This window comes from Python bivittatus, unplaced genomic scaffold (genome assembly GCF_059951505.1).
Source record: "Python bivittatus isolate LINGU-HERP-01145 unplaced genomic scaffold, Pbiv_v1 ctg000330_np1212, whole genome shotgun sequence".
In the NCBI taxonomy this organism is placed as follows: Eukaryota; Metazoa; Chordata; class Lepidosauria; order Squamata; family Pythonidae; genus Python; species Python bivittatus.
The window spans coordinates 56226890-56254567 of NW_028277058.1; the positions used below are offsets into that span (position 1 = coordinate 56226890).

Genomic DNA, 27678 nt, shown 5'->3' on the forward strand with positions numbered 1-27678 from the left:
TCCATAAATGGCTTACAAGTATTTATTTTTTTTTCTTTTTTTTTTTTTTAAAAAAGTCTGAAACGTGATCTCTTCCACCTCTTATTTTTATTGATGGGGAGCGTCTTCGAACTCAATAAAGTTCTTAAGCAGCTTCTGGCGTATTACGAGTATGTCAGCACCCTTGTGCCAAGGAGTAATTGGTACACAGCATCGATGAAAAGGTAGTTGCTCTGTCTGACTCGGTCCATTGCAGCTTCACTCCCCGCATCTTTAATGAGGTGGTAAAGAGTGGAGTGGAATTCAGAGCCTTCTGCGATGTTCTTGGAGAAGCTGTAGCTGTCTTCTTCAATCGCAAGCTTCTGAGCTCTTTGCCCATTGAACATATAAAGATCCCACAATTCGTCATCCACTAGTTCTTCTTCTGTCAGATGTTCACAGGCCTGCAGTTGGACAGGAGAAAGAGATGATGGGCGCCCCACTAGATTCTGAGGGAACTGTCAGGTTTTTAAAATGGGAGGGTATCGGGCAAAGTTGGATGTTTTCTGGCAAAGGTGACATGCAACGTACGTAAAAAACAGGCAGAGCTTTGATTGCGCTGTCATAGCCACCAACGTGTCATCTTAACCACGCTCTGCGGACACCCCGGTTGCTTGACTGGCTTCGTTGCTGCTTTTTTTGAGCTTGGACCTTGGTGATATTTTATTTTGATTGGTTTTAACCTTCTATATGCGGCCCAGAATCAGCACTATGAGATAGGCAGCCAGCCATATAAATAATCTAAATAAATACTGGCATGTTACTGGCCATTGTCCCCCAGCTGAAAATGGTTATCTATTCCTGCCCTAACAGCTCCTCTCTCGCTAGTCCTGCCCATTCCTTTAGAAGAGAAGGAGATGGAGGTGACTAGTCCTCCCTCTGTTCTTGCTACCTTTGGGGGGAAGCAAAGGAGCAACACGGCCAGGGAGTCTCCAGTGAAAGAGTGTGCGTCTTGGCAGAAACCAGGTAATGTCTCCTGCTGATGTTAGCCCTGCTTGCATTTAACATGGAGACCAAGCAGGGATTCTGGTACCATCACTCACACATACCTTAAAGACCACGTTATCCTCTCCACTCCTCAGGTTCCACTTGCTCCAGCCAAAGGCAAAAGAAGTTGCAACAAGAGACATTTGCTGGTAAACCATGATTTCTGCCAGCAGGCTCTGTAAAAAGCAGATGAAAACATCCAAGGTCAATTGTGAATGAACCTTGGCACCGACCCTTGGATCTGATGCCTGAGATGGGCCAATGTGGTCCTATACATGATGATCAGAAGAGAGTCCCGCCGGATTCGATAGGGCTTGCTCCCTAGTGTATACATGCATGAGAAATGAACTGGCAGGGAAGGCTCATGACATGCCTTGAGCATCGCAGCCCAAGGTCATAAAAAGCAGACACTTCAAGACAACTCAGATGGCTGAGCCGCTGTATCTCAGGCAGGCAGGAGAAACTAAAGGCAAGCACTCAGCTAGCGTTCTGTTTCCAACAGTAGCCAAAATGCAGGAAGCTTCAACTATGGGAGAGAAGGAACATGTCTGCACAACATCCTAAACCACGGCAGACAACCCCAAAGGGCTGCATTCACACCGCCGTTTTAGCCAAACAGAGCAGGTGAAGTCAGGAATTGACAGAAAATGATTTCCCTACTGCTTACTTTTTTGTTCACGCTGACATACTTTGTGGAGTATTCAGCGGGGAAGATGTTCATGCCAGCTCGCTTCAGTGTCACCATGAGGGCCATGGGAGTCATCCATTTTTCTCTCAGCCCCAAAAGCAGATCAGAATCTTCTACTGTAGCGACTGAATAGAGCATACATTGATTGTCCTGCCTCAGAAAGACAGAAGAGCCATTAAACGGTCACTTCATTCTTTCCTAAACACTGAGCAATTGATGTATTGTACGTCCTTCTCAATAAAAACTAACACTGACTGGCATTTTGGCTATACAGGTAGTCCTCACTTAACTACCACAATCGAGACTGGAAAATTAGTCATTAAGGGGGCCATCGTAAGTGCGAGCTGGTTGCCAAGCACCAAGATTGTTATCACGTGACCACAGGAGCGCTGCAATGGTCATAAGCGCGAGGATCGGTCAGTAGCTTTTTTCAGCACCATCCTAACTTTGAACAGTCACTAAATGAATGGCCGTTAAGCGAGGACTACCTGTATAGCTAAGAGGACTCCACCCCAAAGTCATTTTGCAGGGCTTGTCCAGATCAGTAACTTACCCAGGCACCTGAGAGTAGGTCTGCGGGACTGCATCACCAAATAATCAAATTATGCACCACAGTTTCTAAGAGTCCGTGGTGAGAAAAATGTTCACCTTAAATAAGAAACCAAATCCTTTGGAGATGGATGCAACAAAGCATACTTTTATTGGCCTGCACCAACTACAGGGCTCACCAGGCTTCTCGCTAAAGAACTGTGGAGCAGCCCTGAGCAAAGTAAGGCTACAGATTATATACATTTGGTTGGTTACACAACAGACAGGTAAAAGGAATATTGCAAATATTACACCCTTACACTGGAATGCTTTTGATAAACGATTAGAATGACCTCTCTGTTACTTTTCACACTAATAGGATTGTATTCTTTTAAATAATATCAGCATGTACAATCAACAACATGGTTGGTCCTTTCACACCATTCCATTCACACTCTGCAGGAAGGACATCTGTCTGGTTTGTGTTATCCGTCTCCATTCCAGGATCACAATATTGAACTCTGAGCTTCATACATCTTAATATTTAACAGAATATAGGCACTATTTCTAAGGCATAAAATTGAACATAGGAATTAGATCTCCACAAGCCTCCTCCTGTGAGATAAGGAGCCCCAGAGGCCAGAGTGAGGAATGGGGAAGAAATTTGTTTCATTCTTGTCCAAATGCAAACTTCCTGATTTTGCCTTTTTCTTTAACCAACAGCAAAATTAGTACTTATGGTTCAAAATGTGCAGGTCTCCAAATTTTGCAGTGAACTCTCCTAAATTTCTAAAAGCTGCTAAGGGAAAAGGCCATAGACTATATTCTGAGTGTTAAAAGAAGATTGTTTGCAAAGCTATACATGGTAGGTAGTCCTCGCTTATCAACCACAATAGGGACCAGAAAATTTGTTAAGCGGGGTGGTTGTTAAGTGAGGCATCACATTGCTGCACCCAATTTTACGACATTTTTTGTGGCGGTTGCTAAGCAAATAACTGGTCAAGCAAATCATGTGGTTGTTAAGTGAATTACACAGTTCCCCATTGATAATGCTTGCCAGAAGCTAGCTGGGAAGGTTACAAACAGCGATCACATGACCCCAGCATGCTGCAACTGTCGTAAGAGCAAGGATCAGTCGTAAGTTACTTTTTTTAGTGCTTTCATAACTTTGAATGGTCACTAAATGAACGGTTGTTAAACAAAGACTACCTGTAGGCATAAATTGCAAACAGAAATACTTAGGTTCAGAAAATGCATGCCAAACAACATACACATTTTAGTGCAAACTTAAAAAAAAAAAAAAATTGAACATGAACATGAACTGACAGATTCTCCAACCCCAGTTTGATCAGTCTGCCGTCTCCTACCAGATATTTCCCCACCGTGGTACTTTAAAACGGCAAAACCCAGAATTTTCAACCAGCGTTGTGGGAATTACAATCCACTTCTGCATGTTAAGGGGCACCACGTTGGGAACGGTGGGGACAGTGGTCAAGTGCAAGGAAGACCGTCTGCATTTGCCATCAGAACTGCAGAATCAGTTACTTCGGAATAGCATTTTATGGTACTTGAATGAACATTTATTTAATTGATTGTTAATTAGGTCCTGACTGCACCTTTCCCCCAGGATCTCAAGGTGGTTCACGTGAGTTTAAGTTTTATTTTATACGGGGAGAAGCAGTTAAGTACAATAAATAGCTAGAGCATTTGCCTTTGCCAAAACGATATAAAATGAGGCTGAGCATGTAAAATTTGTTGTATAAACCATAGAGAAATATCTAGGAGGGAATCATATCAGAGCTTTTTCAGCTCAACTTTAATTCTTAATTTGGGGCAAAACATTCTCTTCTCTATTTAAAAAATGTTACTACCGTAATCGTTGCAATTTGTTTTATTGTTCCGAAACCATTTAAACCCCACTTTTTTCCCCCTCAAACCTGGTTCAGGTTCATGCACAGGTACTCCTGTATTAATACGGGATGGGTCATTTGAGTTTCTCAGGTCGCGCTGATGTCCTCGCACAACATAGTGTGGGCACGCAACTGTCCACCCCGCGGATTTGCCGGTTGTCTCCCACGTACCTTGATGTGGATCTGCACCTCAGCGAAGGTGGTGAGGATGGTAAGGACAGCTTTATCGGGCCCAATGGGCAGGAGCTCCCAGCACTGGTAGGGCATATTGAGGTGAGCATCCTGCAGCAGCGTAACGGTGAAGAAGCCGTTCATTTTAAAGGAGATCTCTTTCTCTTTCATTTTGTATACGACCTCCCCAATGTCATCTGTTCTCCAATATTTATCTTGGAAGAAAAAAGAAGAAAGACAAACAAGAAGACATTTAGTCCACGAAGCTCTGCATTTTCACTTTACTGGAAGGAAAACATCTGGGTTTCACCTGGAAGATGAACCAAGGTCTCCTGTATGAGGTCCACCATGACAGAGACAGGTTGCGGGTTACAGTTCCAACCTGTTTCCTGCCCCTCGCCCTCTGCTCTTGACCAGCCTTCATTATACCCCAGTTGAGAATTACTGGAGTTGTAGTCCAACCCCATCTGCAGGGTGCCAGACTGAAGATGGTTCTGGATGACTATCTGGTTTCACCTCCCCAATCCCCGGAGTTTATTGTATCAACAAAAGTGAGGTGGCTTAGCTTGGTTTTTGCTACGTGGTTGCTGGTTTTCTTGTTTTTACGATGTTTGGAGCCTGTGGCAAATTTGCAAAAAGGCAGCGGGTCAGTTTGTAAAACCAACTTTTACAGAATGGAAATACTGTATGTTGCTGTCCCTCATGGGGCTGGACAATGGTCCAAAATAGAGCTATGTAAATAATGTAAATAAAAAAGGGTGCTTAAAAAAGAACAGAAAAGGAGGGGGGTGGGGGTTAGGTGGAAACTAATTTTCTGGGGCTGATGGAGGAAGTTTTGCATCTCTCAGGAAGAAATGAACTCATCTCTCAGGATGGAACGTTACAAAGCACAACACTGAACTGACGCAAAGTGAGAACAGTAAAGTTTGGGTTACTCAGAACTCGTTTTTTGTGGTTTTTCAAATCCAGTTTGAACGCCGGGTTCCTTGGCCAAGCACACCTGTTGCTCCAAGGAATTCTGTAACAGGAATGAATTATTTTATTCTGCCGCCTCCTGATAGTTTCACCTCCAAGAACAGTGTTTCTCAACCTTAACAACTGTAAGATGTCTGGACTTCAACTCCCAGAATTCCCCAGCCAGCATGGCTGGCTGGGGAATTCTGGGAGTTGAAGTCCAGACATCTTACAGTTGTCAAGGTTGAGAAATACCATCCTAGACCTTTCTTTATCCCAGCTGGCTTCTGATCTCAGAGCTGCTTCAGGGGACAAAGTGGCCAGGCGAAAGCAGCCTAGAAGAACTGAAAGACAAGGGAGGGATTGAAACATTTCTACCAGTTTTCTTCTCCAGACGTCCAACACTAACACAAGAAAGTGGACCTTATAATCTAGCTATTTCCTGCAGCGGTTGCTTAGAGATGTATCACACCTTGAGGATCCCATCTTGCTATCAGGGGTTGTTCAAAATAAATCACAGAATCAGGAAGATGGACTGTGATCCCCACGGTTATGGCCGAGCTGTCTTCACCTTCTTCATATAGAGCAACATAGGGGTAGGTCTCTAATCCTGTATCCAGCACCTTTGGGCAAGGAATGAAGAAAATTTAGCTGTTTTATGGAAAGAATCCATTCCTCCACTTGAGTCTTAGCAGTCCGAAGGGAGAGCTCGGCTCAGTAATTCAGACCAGCTCAGTTACACCCCAAGTAATGATGGTGCTGAAATTCCTTTTACCAACGCTGGAAAAATTATTCCAACAGTTTGTAATGCTTCTATTCATCGTTCACCAACTATTCATTATCACAAACGTCCTTCTTTAAATTTGAATTTCATCCTAGCTGGCAGAAAACACTTTTTTTTTTTAATCTACCTAGCTTCCTTCTGCATGCTCACCTACCAATTTACTTGCCTGCTAGTTGAGTCACTCCTAACAGTTTTTAAACTGTTGCCAATCAAAGCTATTAAAAAAAATGAAAAAAAGAAAAACCCTCCATGCACCAGCTGTTTATTTTTGCATATGCAAATCCCACATCCATTCCTAAATTTTATGAATAATTCCCCCCTTCCCTTTTTTTAAGAAGATGCTCGGTCTATATGAAGATCCAACCTGGGATATAGCCAAGTTTCCATCATTAGAATGCTTCTACTGGCTAACAGCAAGCATTGGCAGTAGTGGATTGATTGATTGATTGATTGATTGATTGATTGATTGATTGATTGATCTGCTTGCTTGCTTGCCAGGAGTCAACACTGACTCAAAGGCACAATAAGCTTCAAGTCAGTGTTGACTCCTGGCAACTGCTTTGACTAGCCCCTGCAGTTTTCTCGGCAGGATTTCAGAAGTAGCTTGCCCTTGCCTTCTTCTTCCTAGGGCTGAGAGAGAGGGACTGGCCCCAGGTCCCCCAGCTGGCTTTGTGCCCAAGGCAGAACTAGAACTCACAGGCTCCCGGCTTCTAGTCTGGTGCCTTAACCAATGCACCAATACAATTAAAAGTGCATTTTCTTGAAAGCTGGGCTAACTATTCTTACTCCCTGCTTCTTAGTTTATCATCAGACACGGTTATCAGATTGCGTCTGAGGCATGATAGTGAAGCAAAATTCCCCTTCTTCCACTAACAATTTATTCTGCAGTGGCCTGTCTCGCCACCCTTCCACAGAATCACAGTGTATCTGAGAAGATTACTCTCCAGAACCCGTACACATAAATAAAATATACCAGGAACTGTCCAGAGCAATCTTTCTCAACCTTGGCAACTTTTAGATGTGTAGGCTTCAACATGCTGGCTGGGGAATTCTGGGAGTTGAAGCCCACACATCCTAAAGTTACTAAGATTGCGAAACACTGGCCTAGAGTGTAATAGACTTCTTGGTGTTCTTGGGATTTGGTGTGCTAGATTCTTTTAGTATGAATGAAAGCTTCTAGTCCATTAAACCTTATGGAGCATGCAAGCTCTCTCAAACTGTGGGAGCCCCAAGGGGGTGCTGGGGGAAGGCCAATGTGCTTGTGGATTCAGATTCCCTGGGCCCTCTGTTCTATCTGTGGAGTGTTGGCAGAGGCAGGTCAAAAAAGTCCAGGCAGGTCCACAACAGAGCCATCAAAGTCTCGCCTCTTTTTTACTTGTGTTGCCTATAAAAAGGGGGTGGGGGCTTCAATCTCAGAGTTGCAGGCACCATCTTGACTTTTTTACCCCCTTGCAGATGCCCCAGCCCATCAGCTTTCTTGGAAAATAAGCACTGTGAGTGGCTGCAATCCAGTCCTCTCTTGGGAAGTGTCACTATCTCTCTAGGTATGAAGATAAGTGGGGCAAGAGAGTGTTTGGGGGGGTGGGTGACAGATGTGGCAGAGAGCATTTTGGCAAAACAGCGCTTCCACTGGTTAGGTTTCCCTTTTAGGCTTCCCCTGAATGGGCAGGTCTCCCCCATCTGCCATTCTGTATAAGCGCCCATGGCATCTTCTCAAAAATCCAAGAGTGCTGACCAGCCAAAAAAGCTGACAATATTCTTTTTGGTTCCTTAACCCATTTTCTGGCTTTGCCCAATCTACCGATCCCATAGTTAGGGCTACCAGACCTCCAGCAAAAGGAGGAGATGCCCTCCTTTTTGTCCTCACGTCCTCCATCTGGCAGGCATAGCCTTAAAATCAAATATTGTCCAGCTTTTTGAGTATCTAACAAGTGACCTGAGCACAGCCTGGTGCTGCTGCCTAAAACTGACAAGATTTTAATCAGTTACACACTGCAAGGCTTTTGCCTCCTCAGGGGCTCTAGGCAAGCAGCCAGGGTTAGCACTTTCCTCTCCATGGGTATTCCCCCTCCTGGGCCTGTTCATTCGGCTGTAATTCCTTCCTCTCCAAGGAATATAAATACAAATACCAGACAGTTTGTGTGTCTTCCTTTCCCCCCGATTTGTCCTCCTTTCCAATTGTCTGTGCCCTCCTTTGAATGTTCAGATATCTGGTCATCCTATCCCTACTGGGTGTTGTTCACACAACACTTAAATCACGAAAAATCTAAGTTGGGTCAACCCTAATCCAGTTTAGCGTGTTGGGCCAATGGAGCCACAAGATCTTTCATTGCCCTGATGAAGAATTGTGTGAACACCCCCTCGGCCTCCCGGTTTGCTTTCTCTCCTTTTTGGTCAAAGAAAGAAGAAAATAAGGTTTGAGAACGAGAGGCCATGTGGCACGCAAGGCCTTTTCCCAGGCCCCCTCTCTCGAAGATGAGCATTACTTCGACCATGGTCCATCCCTTGACTTGCTTGGCTTGAGGTGGAAGCTTCAGCACATCGCAATGATAGACACCTCCCACTGACATGTACTGGTGCAAATCCACTGTGAAATCTTCAAGGACCTCCAATTCACTGATATCAAAGAGCCGCAGGGCTGAAATGTGAGCTGAAAAAGGACAGCCGGGTGGGAGTTGTTAGATTATCTGTGATTCTAAATTGCCAGCAATCCCTCATTTCAGCTTCTTTACAGATCTCCTCGCCAAGGCCTGGCAGCACAGAATAGACCTCCGAAACGCTGATTGGCCACAGTGCCCAAGACACGCCTACTCTTGCCTACCTGGCCAATGGAGAAGGGGCTTGTGAGATCACAAAGTCTTGCCAAGACCCTCCTGGTGCAAGGGTTTGGGGGAGAGCTGGTTCTCCCATAGCCAAAAGGAAACAGCCTGATACCAGATCGGTCCATTACTAAAACAAAAGACCAATAGAGTGGGGTTTCCTGCCCCAAAGAGAGGGTCTTTTAGCCCATTGCACTACTTGAGTGGGAGAAAAAGGTACATTCTTCTCTTAATATGAATGTAGGAAACTCCTAACGCCTGAGCCCAAACACAGCTGTTTTGGGAAAGTTTTATTTTTTTCTGAATACTACACTGGAATTCTCCGAACAAAAATGCTTGTGTACAAAACTGTGTCTCTTAGAGAAATATGTCAAAGAAGCATAGATTATATTTATTTTATAAGCCATAGTGAGAAAAAGCTTGCAAAACATTGGGAAAAGTTTGTACAAAAATGCAAACTTGGGGAGAATGTCCACAGAAATGTGTATGAATTTTTGCACAGGCTTTAAAAAAAAAAGAAATGGGCCAAGCAGCATAAAATCAACTCATCTTTGGAAAAACTGAGCCTTGAGAGCTCAGAAGGAACAGAAACATTCACTACCTATCCATTAATATTCTCATATGCACCCAGGAGAAAAATCATATCCCAAGATTATACAGGTAGTCCTTGCTTAACAACCACTCATTCAGTGACTGTTCAAAGTTATGACAGAGTTGAATGAGTGGGAGTCATGACCAGTCCTCAAAGTTGCATATGTTGTAGCACCTGCATGGTCACATGACTGCAATTCAAACACTTAGCAACTGGACCGCATTTCCAACCATCACAGCATCCCCACTGTCACACAATCACCATTTGCGACCTTCCCTGCTGGCTTCCCACAAGCAAAGTCAATGGGGAAGCCGGCAGGAAGTTGCAAGCCTCCGGAAGTGTCCAGGCCATTTCTGCTCATTTTTCATCTCTGCAGGCAGTGGCGGCAGTGTGGAGGAGAAGAGGAGGATGAGGCAGTGAATAGGGAGGCCAGGTCTGGCTGGTATCCCATGCTTCACCCAGCCGTCCGTGCTCCCTCACATGCTGACAGCCTCCAGGGCCCTGCCTGGAACTAAGCTCGCCACTGCGGGAAAGTGCCTTGGAGTGGTACCAACGGGTACACAAGGCTTTCAGGGGCTACGCCAGTCCAGAAAGTAAGTCCCACATGAAGAGCCGTTTGGGCGCCCACTGGCCATCTGTGCCATCAGGCTCTCAGAGAGCCAGCAGGCAGCCTCGTTGCTTGCCCTTGGACCTGGCTGGAGCAGGATTCATGCCTCAAGCCTCCCCCTCTCTGGGGCTGCAGGATGTGCCAGGGAGTGGCCTGGCTGAGGCCCGCCTGGCAGAAGAGCGGGAGGCAAGCCCGAAGTGTGCCTGCCCACCGCCCTGCTTTGCTCTCCCCTCTAAAACACAGCCTGCATTCCGTGCATTCTGCTGGGCTTCCCTGGAAAGAGGGGCGCATTTCTAGGGCAACCGGGTAAGCCCCTGACATCCTTGCTTAACAACCAAGCAGGATTTGCTTAACGACAACAACCCAAATCTCAGGAATTGGTGTCGCTAAGCAGGACAGCCACGTGATTTTGCACTTCACGACTACATCACTTAGCAATGGAGTTCCCAGTCCCAATTACCATTGTTAAGTGAGGACTACCTGTAAAGTGACATCATTATTCACAGTGGGACTACATACCTCTGGAGGTGGATTGAAGGAGAACGGAGCTTCTGTTATAATAATCTTCTCTAATGCTAGACTCCCGCGATCCATTTCTTCTTCCTTCTGGATAAGTGAAGAGATCACTGAAGGTCTACAGATAAAAGAGAACATCATCCTGTGACAGTTGAATGATACTTATAAATCACTTTTGGAGCCTGTAGACTCTCCTCTGATTAATTAAACATTAAAATCAGTTAAAACTGGCAAAATCAATAGAATACTCTGAGTTTAACCCTACTGTTCGAAACAATATATATTTGCTTGCGTCTGTTTACAGAACCCAGATGTTCTATTTGCTTACAATCTATCATCTTACTGGATAAGAACCAGGGAAGTCAGTGGGGGCAAGAGGTCAAAATAGTCAAGATGGTGGCTGCAACTGTGTGAATGAAGCCCAGCCCCTTTTTATGCAAGTAAAAAGGGGGCAGGCTTCAACTGTGCAATTGCAGCTGCCATCTTGAGTTTTTGACCCATCCTTGTGGATTCCCACAATAAGAACTTGCTATACAGGTAGTCCTTGAGTTGCATCCATTCATTCAGTGACAGTTCAAAGTTATGACAGTGCTGAAAAAAGGGACTTATGACTGGTCCTTGACGTTCTGGCTGTCCTAGTGCCCGCGCAGTCACATGATAAAAATTCAGGCCTGCCCACATTTACAACCGCCCTTCCCGGCCACCACACCCTGCTACTGCCCCCAGCTGACCTTTGTTGTCTTTTTTGCCTGAGAAGAGGCAGAAGTCCCAAGCAAGCAAGTCAGTGGGTGAGATTTAAGATAGGGTGGTGGGTTCTGCAGACAGGCACTAGGGAACGCGGGGCTTGAGGCAATGTGGGTCTTACTGCAGCGTGGGGTTTGCTATGGTGCTAGGGCTTGTGGCTGGCTGGCTGCTGGGGCTTGCCACGGTGCGGGTCTTGAGATGATACTCTGGCCAGCGCTAGGCCTGAAGTAGATGCCCGGGGAAGTGGTGGTGGGCTGAGACTTCTGAAGGCCGCCACCGAGGAGTGTCACCTCAAGCCCCACACTGTGGCAAGCCCACACTTCCTAGCACCTGCCCACAGCACCTGGCCCCTGGCCCATACTCTCACCCGCCGGCCTGCTTGATTGGCACTCCTGCCCCTTTCCATGTCGTGGACGCTTAACAACCTGCGCGGTCCTGCGGTTACAATGGCAACCAGAATTGCTGGGATTTCTGTTGCTAAGCGATGTGGTCACGTGACATCACACTTTATGACCGCATCACTTAGCGACAGAAATCCCAGTCCCAATTGCCATCGTAATTCAAGGACTACCTATAATGTGAATGATTATTTACAAAAAACATGAGCATCTCTCAAAAGTAGGGAGTTAAATGAAGACATTCAGGATCTCCTTTGATTCAAATAAGCCACTCCCTTCAAGAATTTTGCCCTTGTACCCTACAATTCTTTTTTTGTTTTACAAATCAGTTTTACAAAGCACATTAGTAAATTCGTTCCCAGACATTCCAGTGGGGAAAATAATTCTGTGCCTTATTCTTCTGTCTTCGTTGGAGTCTTTTTAAAATTTTCATTTAAAATAGAGAAAAACAGAGGCCGCATATTCTACATCTTCAGACAGGGAGGTCGAAAAGTCACGGTTGTGGCAGCCAATGTTGTACATAAAAGGACGGAGCTTCTATTGCAGCATCGCGGTCGCCACATTTATTTATTTTATTATTGAAAAGATTTGTACGCCCCCCCCATCTTAGAATACAACTCTGGGTGGCCCACAACAACAATACAACAACACATCAGGAGTGTGGACGGTTTTGTTTTAATTGATCAATATCACAAGTCTTTCTAATGTCCCTTTTTCTGTATCATTTCTGTTTTCATAGTGCTCATTTTTGAAAATGTGCTGGGCCAAATAAAAACTTTTTCGCTGGGGCGCTCCCTCTTTTTCTCTTGCTCAACTCAGTGCTTCCCTGCTTCACTCTTCATGCATTTTTTAAGAACCCTCAACATCCCTGGCCTCAAAGCAACGTGAACTAATTTTTTTAAAAAAATCCAAGAACAGATTTTAAAAATAAACATAATTATCTGAAGACATAAATGTCAATCATGATTACATGAAAGCTGCAAACGCCCTCCCTCTCATGCCAGGGTATTCCCACATCATGATGCCCAAAGTTAGCGGCAAAATGAAGCCTGGCACGCCTGGATGTAACGGTCTGTGGGGATGACCTTGGGAGACAGGAGGAAGAGCTGCCGACTGGACAATTGGCATGTAAAAAGTGTCTCGGCCCACAAAAACAGAGAAGACATGGGAAGCGTTTCAGAAGGGACCCCCCTAGTTTTCTGGAGAGTGAGAGAAGTCTTGCGAGATTCTGTTGATGTAACCTGAACAATAGAGAGAGAGGTAGGATTCACTGTTGGGCTTCTTGTCTGGACTACCTCGAAGAGCTAGCACCCAGTGACGCTGGAAGCTTCTGCGCTATCTTACCGTGGTTCTTACTGAGGACTGTTCTGTTTTGCTCTCAGAAACGTCTTTCAGGATCCCAGGCTCTTCCTCTTTTTCTTTCTTTTCCCCACTGGGCTGAACCAAGATCTCTGTAGTTGGGAGGTCCAGCTTTGGTGGTTCTTTGGGGAAAGTTTGAATAGGGGACAAATGGTCGTAATGGGTGTGCAAGATGCGTATAGCCACATCGCAGATGGTCAGCGGCTTGGGAAGTTCAAATCCATTGCAGGGCTGCTTCTCCTCATCATAAAATAATTGGTTCCGGAATCTGACGGGGAGGAATTACAACCAAAGTTATATTCTAGGAAAAGCAATATGGTCAATAGTAATAGCTATCCACAATTAGGTCTCTTTGTGACCAATCCTTGCATTTACGACCATTGCAGCATCCCACGGTCATGTGATCGCCATTTGTGTGCTTCCCAACTGCCTTGTGACAAGCAGAGTCACAATATTTATTGCAAGCAGCAATAACATTGCAAGTCATGGTCATGTGATGCTTCACTTAACAACTGCAGCGACTCACTTAATGACCAGATGGAAGTAAGGTCGTGGTCACGTGATTTTCTGCTTACTGACCACAGTATTTAGCAACGGAGTTGCTGGTTCCAATGGTGGTTGCTAAGTGAGGACTATTTGTTTGTCATAGCAGATTGCATCATTGGCACACCCACACCCACAGACACCCATGAGTTACTTCCCAGCTCCTTTTCATCTGCCATCCCATTGGCTCATCTTTGCAAACGCAACATGATCATGACATGGAGCCTTGTTATCGTGCCTTCAACGGGTTCTCGGAGAACTCTGTTTCTACCTTGGATTCTTCTTGAGATTAGCCCAAATGCACAACGTGATGTCCTTTTCTTTCATGACAACTTCCATATTTCCACTTTCAGATTCTGCATAACTGCTGGCTTGCTGCAAAGAGCATTGGAACAAGGAAGTCAAGAAGTTATACCAATCTAAGATATACATCTTAGGTACTTCTAATTACTGTTGGAAACCTAAAAAACATGAAGGGACATTTTATCATGCGTGGTGGACGTGTGAAAAAAGCAAAAAGACACTGGACACAAATACCTACGGTGACACAGAGAGTTTTAAAAATTAATATTCAGATGAAACCAGAATTTTTCTTACTAGGACTTACAGACAGTCGACTAGAAAAGGCTATTGGTTTTATACACAGTAACCGTAGAGAGGCTATTATATGCAGAAAGATGGAAGAATACAGAAATACCCATAATAGAGGAATGGATTATGAAGATGGCAGAGCTTGCAGAAACGGCTAAATTGACTTGTCTGATTACTTTCATAAAAGACTGGAAACCCTTTATGGGCTTTTTGCTGAAAATGGGCAAAAACGAATTGGGGATTTATTGATTAAAAAGGTTTGCTTAGGGGAACAGGGGAACCATGCTAAATAATTTGGGAGGGTGGAAATGGTAGTTACTACGTTTGTAACGGCTGCAAGGAACATCGGAAGTCACTTCTTTAGATATCCTTTTTCCTTCTCTTTTGTTCTCTTCCACCTTTTCTTTTATTCTTTCCTATCTTCTTTTTTCTACTTTACCTTTTATGGTTCCATGGTTCATTTAATCTTATGTAAAATCTTCTTTTAATAACCATTATATCTATAAAAAAAGAAGTTGCACCAATCTGATTTACCCACAAAGGGATAAAGCTGCATTCACAGGATACCCTGGATGCTGAACTTACCCATTGTTTGGGATCTGCACAATAATTGAACCAGAAGCTCACCAGATTGGCTGAGTTCTCACAAAACACTAAGCCATAAAACATCTCACCCACGTTAAAACTAATATGAGTTTTCACATTGTGCAAATGAAGTTTCTAACTGATCGAGTTATTAATGGGGGTCGGGGAGGGCAGTCAAAAGAGGCAAAGGATGACATGTACATTGTGACGTCATCTCACAAACGATCCAGTTTCCATACCTTTTGCTAGATTTTAATTACATTTATTATTGCACATTATGAAGCTGTCCAACCTTCACTTGAAAACCTCCAATGACAGAGCACCTATTGTCAGGATCTACGCAAGCCAGCACCTTCAATTGTTTTTTTATTGCTTTTAGTTTTATTGCTAAGTATATATCAGTGGGTGAATAATGGAATGGTGGGAATGTTATGACCTGCCATAAAAAGGGGGGAGAGGAGGCCAGGTGCCGTGATCTTTATCTTGACACAGGCAACCAAGGCCAGGAGGTGTGAGAACCGGGGCAAGGCGCGAAGAATTTCAAGCGGGAAAGAAAAGCTAGAAGGGGGGGGGGAATTTGGGCTTAAAAGGACAAGGGTTTGCTTTGTAGAATTAGACTCAACAAACTATGGTGCTGTACGCTTCTCCTGAATAAAGAAATCTTTGATGGAACTCTTTGGACTCCAGAGGATTTACTGAACTTTGGGATTGGGTGTGCAGACTCTGACACCCATAATTTAAAAAAAAAGCAGCTGTTCAACTGCTTAATAGCTCCCATGGTTAGGAAATTCCTCCTTATTTTGAGTTTGGATCTCTCATCTCACACTATTCCAGTTTATCAAGGAGGAGGATATGTCAATCTTATGAAACAGCTTATTGAAGCCTACGTAAGTACATCAACAGCATTCCCTAGTCCCCATTTTCTCCATCCAGTGGACCAACCACTTTCTTTCTTTCTTCTTGCTACACACACACACACACAGACACACACACAAAGAGAATAGATGTATTTTTTGACATTTGTTGCCAACCTCAGCGCATTCTGAGTCTTAGCCTTCCTGATCCCATCCTTACAGATTCAGCTATTCACTGATATTCAGCTTTTGTTACATATGCTCTTATTTCCATTTTTTAAAACTTGTCCTTCTTGTTTCTCAGGTTATCAGAAAGCTCTTTATGCAACTGTGGCAGTTTCACCTGGTGTTTTCCACCTTTTTGGGGGGAGGGCATTGTTTGTATTTGGACCTTAATTATTTCACTTTTCAGTATTTTCCAGTCCTCCTGAACTATTTTTATCTTCAGGATTTCTTTCCATGGAATCCTTCCTACGGTTTCCCTCAGCTTATTGAAATCAGCTCTCTTCAAATCTAGGACTTTAATCCAACTCCCTTCAATTCTCTCTTGGTGTAATACAGTAAATTCTAGCATCACATGGTTACTCTCTCCTAAGGTTCCTACAACTTCCACTTTGTGGGTGCTCCATCCATGGAGGTTTTCAAGAAAAGACTGGATGGCCATTTGCCCAGAATGGTATGAGGATTCCTGCACTGGGCAGGGGGTAGGACTAGAAGACTCCAAGGTCCCTCCCAACACTATGCTTCTATGATTCTTCTACATTTTTCTGCTACTTAAGTATTAAGTCCAGTACAGCTGATCCCCTAGATCGGTGCTTCTCAACCTTGGCCATTTTAAGATGTGTGGACTTTAAATCTCAGAATTCTCCAGCCACCCAGAATTCTGGGAGTTGAAGTCCACACATCTTAAAATGGCTAAGGCTGAGAAACACTACCCTAGATCCTTCCTTCTTAACAAAACTGGCTGCAAGGCACATCAAGTACCTGTCGACTTTCCCACTTCCTGAAGAGTTTGATCGATTGATGATTGATTACATGCCATCAAGTCATTGTCGACTCTTAGCGACCGTATAGATAGATTTTCTCCATGATGATCTGTCCCCAACCTGGTCCTTCAGCTCTTTGAGTTTGATTCCCACTTAATAATGAGGTAACTGAAATCCCCCATTAACACAGTGGTGTGTTTCCTGGAAACCACAGTCATGAACATTCTACCTATCTCTTCTGCTTGGTGGGGTGGCCGGCGGTACGCATCCACAAGAGTATCACTGGAATCCCACATTTATAGTCAAAATTAAACTGATGAAGGAGAATAGCGACTAACCTGGCCTTAATGACAAGTACATCAATTGGTGTAATCTGAGGGTCTGAGAAAAACAACAGTGGTGTTGGTGGTTTACCTTCAGCAGCTGTTCTGTCGCTTGGTTGTATTTGTGATGGAGTAAATTCTGCAGGTTCAAAATGGTCTCTTGGTATTGAGCTACCTCATCTGAAGAGAGCTCGTCAAACGGGGTCTCCAATATGTACATTTCTAACTTTGCAATGAGCTGGAAGACATTGCACTCGGTTAGGAGACATCTAACCTGGGTATCCAGTATGGCATTATTGTCTATGTATGATCTCCCTTTCTGTGTCACATTTATATGCCGTTTGCTCTGGTAGTGGCATCTGTAAAGATCTCCATTTTATCCCCACAACAAGCTTTTGAGGTAAGTTGGGCTGCGAAAGAGTTGCTGGCCCAAATCACCCCACCTTCAGACCTGGGTCCACTTGGTCTGACTCCAACCTTCACCCGTCCACTAACACTGGCTCTCTTCTCCCTTCAGCTAGGACCCATTTGCTGGTTTGCTGATCTGAGCATATTATAACTCTATTCCAGGAACAGAGTTGCAATTGCCTATTAGTCCCAGGGAGTCAGATGATGCGAAGGGGAACCCGCATCCTTTCTGTGTTTCCGTGCAGGAAATGGTGAAGAAAACTAAGAAGGGAAACAACATTCTGGGAGCTGAAGTCCACACAGCTTAAAGTTGCTGAGGTTGAGAAACACTGCACTGTAGTAACAGGCAGAGTCCCCTCCCCTGGGCAGCCATTTTGTGAGAGCGCCCTGCTCCCCGTTTGAAGACACATTGCCTATCCTTGGCTGGTGGAATGAGTATTATGGAATATCATGGCAGAGACTTACTTCCAGCACCTTGCTGCCTTTCTCAACCACGATCATGATATCATTATTTGTGTCTTCTAGCCACAAGCTCATAAAAGTATTGATTTCCTGGGGAATTGTAGGGTCTGGACTGCCATCACAACCTGTATAATGTTCCCACTGGAGAAATACCAAGACATAAAGGATAAAGATGGAAAGCAGAAAAAATTTGGACGGATTTGAAACAGGGGCAGGTAAACGGATTCACAGGACTGAAAATCTTACAGGCATGGAGATTTATAGAATACATTCTGGATTCTATTTTCCCCTCAAAGAAAGCCAAACCAAAATATTCCAAGGCATGGGTACCTTAGCAAGGGCTCTACATTTCAACTTCCATTGGCTCGCCAGGAAAAAGTTCTCTTCTAACTCATAAAGTTCAGATAACTCCACACCTCGGCGTTCTTGATCCTGTGTGGAACAGAACAAAAGAGCCCCTTATTTATTTTAAGCTACACAGTCCATTGCAGCTTGACTGCTTGTCCTTGAAGACCACTCAGAAGCCGCAACTGATCCAAAATGCAGCCATGTGTGTTTATGGACCCTTCTTGCTTTATCCATGTAGCACCACTGCTCCGCAAGGTGCATTGGCTACCAGTGGGCTTCTGGGTGCAATTCAAGGAGTTGGCTGTTCGCTATAAACTCTTTATAGTTCCGGTCCTGGTTACCTATCTTTCTCCTCTTGTTTCTCCCTGACCAATAAGACCTGGAAGGTCTTTCCTTTCATCAAGCTAATCTGTTGCTAGCACAACTTCATGACTCTTGATAGCATTTCCACTTCTAAATAACTCCCAAGCTATTCAGGAAACTACAGTTTGATTAAATGCATAATTTCAGGACCAGCCAGGATCTGAAACCACACTTTGGTCTCACTTGTTCTAACAAACTATACTTCTCCTCATTTGTGGTTGCACAAGGGGAAAGGGAGAAGGAATGAGGGGGAACATACAAGCCAAGCTGGTGAAGACTGACTTCTCCTTATATTGAACTACAGGTAGTCTTCACTAAATGACCAGGTCTGGTCATATGATGATTCACTTAACAATTGCATCACTTAGCGACTTAAGTTCCAGTCCCAATTGCAGTTGTTAAGTGAGGACTACTGTATTAGAAACCTTCAGCCATGTCTACCTTGTATTCTCAGTCCCTTTTGGACTGACTTTGTCAAACAGAAGCTGCTCACCTTATACTCCCCTTATGCCCACCATATCCTTTGGTTACTCCCCAACTGCATCTGCAGGGGGGATCAAGACGGCAGGGGCAGTGTCCCAACCCTGTAAAAAAAGGGTCAGGCTGGGATAATGATGATGTCCCCACCACCTTGCAGGTGGGCATCCCCTGCCCATGACGTGATGGATTCACAAATGCAGAAAGATGTTACAAAAAGTCTTGCTTCCCTGGACTTTTCTAATAACATGTTGTCTGTTCTCTTTGGTTCTTTGTGTTTTTAACTGAAATTTGACTTGGACTTTGGGTGATATTTTATTGACCATGAGCCTCCTGGGGTCATGCCATGGGGTAGTAGACCCATGGTTGCAATAGATAATAACCACAGTAAGGTCTGAGGGAGCTCACTTTGGCCTCAAGTTGTTCTGTCTTCTCTCTCTCAATACGTTCTTTTTCAGCCCTCACAGTTTCTTCCAGCTCAGCACGTAACCGGGCCTGCTCTGGGAACACAAAAAGAAGACATTGTTAACAAGGTGACTAATAAATGAAATCAATGGGAGAACTGGGTGCATGGTTCAGCCCAGGCTAGTAATGTTTTGCAGCTGCTCAGATCAGAGCGAATGGTCCATTTCAACACTGAAACATGAATGTGTAGACCTACCCCAACGTGACATCTTCTACCAGCTAGGAACCTACAGAATTGCAGTGCCAGTATTTGTGGAAAGTTTGTGGACTGTTATTTCTGTATCCTGAATTGTCCTCTTTCCAATAACATCTTGGCAAACTGCTCACTATTGGGGGGGGGTGTGTCAGTAATTGGCCTGATAGTCTTGGCTAGCGTTTCTCAACCTCGGCAACTTTAAGATGGGTGGACTTCAACTCCCAGAATTCTGGGAGTTGAAGTCCACCCATCTTAAAGTTGCCGAGGTTGAGAAACATTGGTCTAGGCCAATCTGACCTTCATCTGTTTAATTTTACAAAAAGCAAAGTGATGCTTGGAGGTTGATGGGGGCAACTGTGATCCAGAAAATGGGCTTGGGAGGGTAGGAATAGGGATCCTTCCTGGGATCAACACAGGTGCCAGTCTCCTAAGTGCAGGGGTTTATTTTCACACAGAACCTAAAGGATATAGCTAGACCTTCAGTTGGAGGGGTTGGTACACGGCCACGTGGGTATTCCACATTTAGATGTATCCTTGAAAGCGGCTGAGCCAACACACTGCGTCCCCCAACAAATGCAATCCCGCATTTTGTGCCCCACAGATTGTAAATTCTATTTCCTGAACATTCAGCAGTAGGCAATCTGGTCCTCTGCAAATGTTTCAGATTGCACCTCCCATCATCCGTTGGCACTGGCCAGGTGTGCTGGAGTGATGGAAGCTGAAATCCAAAATATTTGAGGACCACTGGTTCTCTGCCTTCAGAATAAGAGAGGATTGAAATCTACCTACCTTCCTCGATCATTCGCCGTTCTTCCTCCTCTCTCAGCAGCCTCATCCGTTCAGCTTTACTAATCTTGCCACCACCAGACTGAACCCAAACAAAATAGGAGAAAGGAAATTAAATTTTTAAGACACTTCTAAAAAGGACAGACCAGAATGGGGACTCAATATATTTCTTACCAAAACCCCACTTTTCAAATCAGGGCATTGATGACACATAGTTCATTAAGAAACTGAGGAATGGAAGATGAACTGATCTTTATCTTCCCATTTGAAAGATGTGAGTTTCAAATGGGCAACGGAGAGATCCCAGGGGGTCCCTGGGGTCTACGTCTACTCATTTCACATGGGCACCTCATAGCTGCCATTTTAATTTCCCATAATGCCTTGGAGCACCTGGGAAATTAAAATGGTGGTGCTGAATGCCACAGAGTAAGACCTTCTGAATCTCTGATCCAGCAGATCCTTCAAAGGGGGTCTGAAAAGGAGTGTCTCCAGTATTGCAACCCAATCTCTTCCAGATGTTTTGGGATTCAGCTTTATCAACTCTCTTGCATCATCACTGGCAAGAAATTGCAAGAGTTATCCTCCAGCTTTAGGTATTGGAAGATCCACAGTAAAACCTTGATTTTTCAAACTAATATTGGGGTGGGGAGGGCAGTCTGTTAAAGCCAAATGGACTTTAAGCCTGAATTTATATAATGCACATAAAATTCAATGTATGTATTTCTACTTAATTTATATTACATGTACACAATGTACATAACATTTGCATGAATTAAATGAAACAATTTCATTTCAATTTCATTAATTGATTAAGCAGTCAGAATTAAGGTGTTGCCCACTAGATTGAAATCTATTGAACAAGGTCCATAAAATCCGCATTTTACTGTCTTACTTACAATGTCTTTCTCAGCATGAAGACTGCTGCCTCCCCATAGAATGGTGAGAGGTGACTGCGCATTTCCCCTGCTTCCATGCACTCATCTACATATCGGGCAGTAATGCCAAGGTCTCCCAGTCTCAGTCATGATGTACTTTTATCCAAATTTCCAGTTCCTAACTGGAGGAGGCCACTGGGTGGCAACCAGTGCCAGGCAAATAGGGCTTGTCCAGATGTTCCCCAATCCCAGGCATGATCCTGCAACCCCCAAATCAACTTTTGAATGACATCATGAGGATGCTTTCTGGCGTCTACCTAGTGGACTGCAAAACATTGTCCTAAGTATCCCCAGCAGCATAATTACAATGTTGGCACCCAAGAGTCTTCCAGATGGTGTTGGATGTAAGTCCTATGATCCTCAGACAATGCAGGCTTACTGGAGCTATTGGGAGTTGGGTCCTGAACCACCTGCTAGCTACAGGTCCTCCACTGTGGTGCTAGAGTTCCATGAGAGTGTGTTTCATCCTCCCCACAGAATTAATAGTATGGTCAAGAGGAAAGAAGCAAAGTATGGGTCAGGAGATGAAATATCAAGTCAACCTTCAATGTGACTATGGAGGACAGGGAGATGGTGACAAGGCAACATGATCACCTGTTGGGAAGGGGAAAGGCAGGAGGCAGGATGAGATGAGTTTTCCTCAGCTGTCCCAGAGGAAACCCTGCAATGCTGTCTTTTATGTGCTTCCTCTGAAGCAGGAATCAAATCAATAGCAACCCAAGCATCTTGGAAATCACACACAATCATGGTGTGTCAATCTCAGATCGACACAACCCCTATGTCTACAGAGGGTGAAAAACTAACCATAGAAGAAGTATCAAGGCCCTCCAGATGTTGTCGCACTAGAACTTCCAACATTGCACCATTGGCTACACTGGCTAGGGCGATTGGGAACTGTAGTTTAGCAATGTCTGGGGTTGGGGTGGGAGTGGTCAACAAGTTCTCCATTGCTAGTTTTGGGCAAATTGAGGAGGACCAGAGAGACTGTGAACTTGTTAATCATTCATACACTTAAATTTAATGTCATTAGCAATAACTGTAATGTTTACCCTAATGGGTTGAAATGCATTATTTGATCTAACCTGCTTTTAATATAATTTGTTAAAGAAAAGCTACCACAATTTGAAGTTATAATCTATATATAATCTATATCAACATTAAATATGTGAGCTATTGGTGAGTATCCGTATGAGATTAATTTATTTATCTGTCTACCTACATACCTTTTTCTTTTTGGGACCCTAAATGCAGAGAGGAGAAAAAGAACAGAGAAAATCAGAAAAACACAATAAAACTGTCAAGACAGGGAAAATAACTTGAATTCCACAATACCATTGGCATAATGGCTGTGTTCACACAAACACTCAACTGGGTACCAATAGAAGTGAACATGTGTAGCTCAGGGTTGAACTGTGGAGTCCTTGGGGTTCTCTGAGCTTGGATGTTTTCTTGCAAATGTTTCATTACCCAGCTAGGTAACATCTTCAGTGCTAGCAAGAAAACAACCAAGCTCAGAGAACCCCCAAGGACTCCACACTCAACTGGGTTCTTAAATTAACTCATTTGGGGGGTTTGCCCATGTTGCAACAAAGTTGAACCCATAGAATAGAAAGTTGGAGGTCTCAAATCTCTTAGATAAGAGCTCCTCTGGGCTCCACAACATGGCCTCGCTGCCTTGGAATAGTGGCTTGGTAGCTCCTACGGTCATACCCTATTTTCCAGGAGGCACCTCCTGACATCCTAACTCTGTTTCTCAATCTTGGCAACTTCAAGCATGCTGGCTGGGGAATTCTGGGAGTTGAAGTCCACACAGCTTGAAGTTGCCAAGGTTGAGAAACACTGTCCTAACTCCTGTGTATGAGAGATAGGGCTGTCACAGAAAGATGCTGCTTTCTTTCAGTTAAAAGGTCAAAAATGCAAAAGTTGAAATAATTTCTATATTGCAGCTTTCTGGCCATGCGTCTTAGAGATGTGTGACCAAAATTTTCAGACCTTCTTTCTCCCCAGCCTTGGGAGATATTCCAATCTCACCAGAGATAAATAAAATCAAACTTTATTAAGTAAAAAAAGAAAGAAAAACTATAAAATGTGTTTTAACCTTAAATACATAGAATTCAAACCTTCAGTAATGAAGGAGATCAGTGACAGAGCTGTTCAAATTATAAGAAAAGAGCAGCTTGATTTAAGAAAGAAATTTTACAAAAGAATGCTCCCAACAGACCACAAGATGCTGCTGCTTTAGTAGAAATGATCTAAGAAAGATCTAAAGAAAGATCCTGGAGAAAGCTTCAGATTGATTACTGCAAATTAGTAAAGATTCTACAAAGAAGTGATTTCTTCTTCATCCTCCACAACCTGAGAATATGCATAAAAGTATTGTACTGAGTAAGAAAGATGACCTTGATGGAAAGTTGCAAGATTGGTGTCCGCCCCACTAGGTAGACCAGGCCAGGAAATCAATTCCACAGAAAGACTGAAACTACTTTTATTGAGATTGGCTATAATAACAGCATCTTGCAAGTCTGATTGTGCTGGGCCTCCTCCTCTTCCTCCCCCTCGTTATACACCTGTGAATTAGGGAGGTGTCTGACTGAGCCACTTCTGAATGTTATCTCTCTCTTGTGGACTTAAAATATGTTTCACCTCCATCACCCTGCCGATGGATTTTGCATATCTCCGTCAAGGTCATCTCCCTTACTCTCTACAAGTACACATCATTCCTGATGTATGGAGAAATTAAAAAACAGCAGACTTGAGCACAGCTCAGTAAAACCAAAGTTAAATATAACACAGCATTGAGTGAAATGTTTTTATCTTTCATAGATACCAGTTTTCCAAAGCAGAACTTTCTTTCATCTCAATTATTCCTTGGTTTCCCAGTATTATGAATGTAGGCTGGTGTTCACAACATTGCAGTACACTGGACCGTAAGCTACCCAAGTGGTATTGTTTTCCCACAATCTGCTACACCACAAAAACTAAGTTTCCACTGTAGTTTGAATGATGACACTAACCCGATTGAATAACAGGCAACGAGACATGTTGGGTACACCCATCTGATCTCTGCCAAGTTTGGCAGAAGTAGCTGATTTAAATTTTTCATTTGAATTCAGCTGAATCCATGAATTCAGCTTCTCCTAGGAAATTGAGGAATTGAGGAAAGAGATGCTTTTGAAAAAAGGCCGAAAGACATAGTTATACTCCTGACATTTGTTACACTGGCACAGAAACGATTGAATGGGGCACTGATTGCTTAGAGGTGTGAGATGCAAGATGGTTATTTAGAAAGGTGCAGGTCACAAACTGAACAACAATATATTTATTTGCTTTCAGGCTGATCAAGGGATCTCTGAGGACATAACTGGGAAACGTTTCTATGAAGGGAGTTGGCGATGACCAGGGAAGACCTCACAAAGCGGTCGTGCACGTGCCGGACCTCCAGCAGAAGATCCAGATCTACCCTCCACCACCACTGGATTCTGCACTACTAAAGAACTAAGCCACAGAGTCTAGAATGGCTTACCACACTTCCTGCCGACCGCATGGGTGGAGACTACTCCTCCCATCATCCCACAAAGGTCCATGGGTGGGATGGGTGCTGTAGTCCAATCCATACGGCCGGAAGGTGATCTAGAGGGCAGCTGGAGGCTTTTGTTCCTGTTTTTTTTTGCCCACCCCCCTGACAAAAATCTCATGTTTTCGCCCAGCAAGTTTGCCCAGGCGGGTTCTGAAAATTTTTATTAAGCACAGAGATAATGATATTGCACAGAGATATCATGCAACTGAAGATGGCCCTGCTGTGATTACAGAACTCATTGGCACCCAGAAAAAGGAACAAGAGCCCAGGTGGATATTCCACAGGTGAAATGGAGGTGGAAGACCCAGGCAATGTCCATGCAGCTGGAGGGAGGGCAACACCTGTGGAATATCCACCTGCTCGGTGAAGCCACCGCAGGCTTAACAGGACCGAGGCCTGAAGCTTTCTTGGGGTTTGACCCAAAGGCGCCATTCTCACCTCCATCTCAGCATCTCAGAGTGGAAATAAAGCATTATGAGGAAAAGAGGCAGATGAACAAAGAAATCCAGGTTATTTTTCAGAACGAAATCCAGGTTATTGCCTCAATGGGGGCGGAGGCTGCCGCGCTGCCCTCCGGACCCACCAACTGCAGCTCCCGAAGTCAACGGCTCCGTTCACACAACACGTTGACCCACTCGCGTGCTTCGTCGCTTTGGGAAGTTTTCGTAAACGAGAGGAGGCGGTGATTTGCATATGCAAATAGGTATGCAAACAAGCCCACCCTCTTTCACGGGCGCAAGGTGGGGGGAAGCGCGTCACTCACCATTTCGCCGCGGCGCCCCAACAACTTGGCTCAAAAGTTGTTGATGACCCCGCCCCTCCGTTTCTGCGGCAACGAGTCCCGCCTCTCACGTGCCGCTCCGAGAGTCCCCGCCCCTTGACGCCTCTGCAAAGGTGAACGAATTCACCCAAGAGGATGGAAAGCTAGTTTGTAAAGACACTTCCGGTTCTCAAGAAAACCTTGCGGGGGTGGGTACTCCTAAGGCTCCCCCACGCGACCAGTGCACAGAAAGAGGATTGGGACAACCTGGGTGCGTGACGCTTCGGGAGGAAAAAGGGTAGGAACCTATTTGTTTTTCATGTACTCCGTGCCATGATGGAGTGCCAATGCGAACGTTGAATCGAATTCGGAAGTGATCGCTCGGTGGCAGCTTTCATTTCGTTCTTCCTCTATAATTTAATCAGTCCCCATCTATGTTCTTTGCTAAGTTTGCGCAGGCGCACTATCCTTTTGCTTTGCGCAAGTGACCCAGGGTTCTGGTCTGAAGCAAAGACTTCGGTTATTTGGGAGCTGTAGCTGTTTCTTTCGAGTTCTGCAGAAATTTGCAATGTATTTACTGTATTTCTCTAACGGCAGTTTGCACCCTAACTTGATTAAGGTCAATAGGCATGACTGAGAAGAATGCGCAAGCTTTCGGATTCTGCAGAACCCTTTAGCCTGGGGTTCCTCAACCTCAGCAACTTTTAAGACAGGTGGACTTCAACTCCCAGAATCCCCCAGCCAGCATGGCTGGCTGGGGAATTCTGGGAGTTGAAGTCCACCCGTCTTAAAGTTGCTGAGGTTGAGGAACCCTGCTTTAGCTGAAGTGGTACAACCATTGAATGGGAAAATACAGAAAAATAACCCCCTGCTTTCTCCTCCAACTGTAAAGACCAGGAAAAAAGTTCTTGCACTTTCTGTGTGTACAGAAGAGATGAGGAAAGCGTGATTTGGCTAGGAGAAATTGACCTCAACGTGCCTGGTTGTGATCCGAGAGAAAAACACGGGACCGATATTACTCATTCCATAGTGCAGAGGGATTGCGAGAGTTACGAAAGGCTGTAATTGGAAGACCTGAGAACAACAACCCTGCAAAGTAGGCCAGTGGCCCTTTCCCTAGGACAGACTCAGAGGAAGGAATTTAGGCCCATTTTTGCTTCTGAGACTTGCATGGAGGCATGCAGTAAACTTAACCAGTATTCTGAGTTTATAGGAAATAGTGTCTAGGGCAGTGTTTCTCAAGCTTGGCAATTTTAAGATGCCTGGACTTCAACTCCCAGAATTCCCTGGCTGGGGAATTCTGGGAATTGAAGTCCACACTCTCAAAGTTGCCAAGGTTGAGAAACACTGCCCTAGAGTCATGCATATTAGATGTTGTTTAGTCGTTAAGTCGTGTCCGACTCTTCGTGACCCCATGAACCATATTGCGCCAGGCCTTCCGGTCCTTCACTGCCTCCCTGAGTTTGCTCAGTTTCATGCTCATTGCTTCAGTGATGCTATCTAACCATCTCATCCTCTGCCGTCCTCTTCTCCTTTTGCCTTCAATCTTTCCCAGCATCAGGGTCTTCTCCAAAGAGATCTCTCTTCGCACATATTAGATGAGTGGCATATAATAAAAATAAAGAATAGGGATGCAAGCCTCAGTGGCGCCCCTGTCTATTCTCGCATCATTTAACCTTACTGTAATTCAATTTCAATTGAATTTACCCCTTTTCGGAGTTGGCGCCACGCACCTCACCAAACTGAGTGCGCACGGCATATTAACTTGGGATACGCAGAAAAAACAAAAAAATGAGCGCCCTTGAAGATTAACCAAGCTTTGCCCGCTGTGTGAACGGAGCCGCCAGCACTAACCTCCCTGCAGCCCAACGTGGCTCTTCTCCAAAACCGGCGGCACCCCTCTTCCCTTTCGTATCTCTACCTCCCCCCGCCTGAGAATCTTGT

At 44.5% G+C, this 27678-nt stretch overlaps 1 protein-coding gene across 3 annotated transcripts; it reads right to left on the reverse strand.

Annotated features, from left to right (window-relative positions):
* Positions 1-27639, reverse strand: DNAI7 (dynein axonemal intermediate chain 7). Of its 3 annotated transcripts, XM_025166172.2 has the most exons (16): positions 25738-25785; positions 22621-22638; positions 20466-20544; positions 19424-19515; positions 18158-18259; positions 17831-17968; positions 17049-17195; positions 13890-13993; positions 13061-13343; positions 10578-10692; positions 8527-8690; positions 5729-5879; positions 4303-4517; positions 1673-1843; positions 1068-1181; positions 1-422 (listed from the first exon to the last, which is right to left on the reverse strand). In XM_025166172.2, exons 1-16 carry the CDS (start codon positions 25738-25740, stop codon positions 144-146), a joined length of 2175 nt encoding a protein of 724 aa, XP_025021940.1. In that variant the 5' UTR covers positions 25741-25785; the 3' UTR covers positions 1-143. The 3 variants fall into 3 exon arrangements, with proteins under 3 accessions (XP_025021940.1, XP_087997489.1, XP_087997490.1); XM_088141363.1 differs by lacking the exons at positions 22621-22638; positions 25738-25785 and adding an exon at positions 27589-27639; XM_088141364.1 differs by lacking the exons at positions 5729-5879; positions 8527-8690.
* Between the last annotated feature and the right edge of the window lie 39 nt (positions 27640-27678).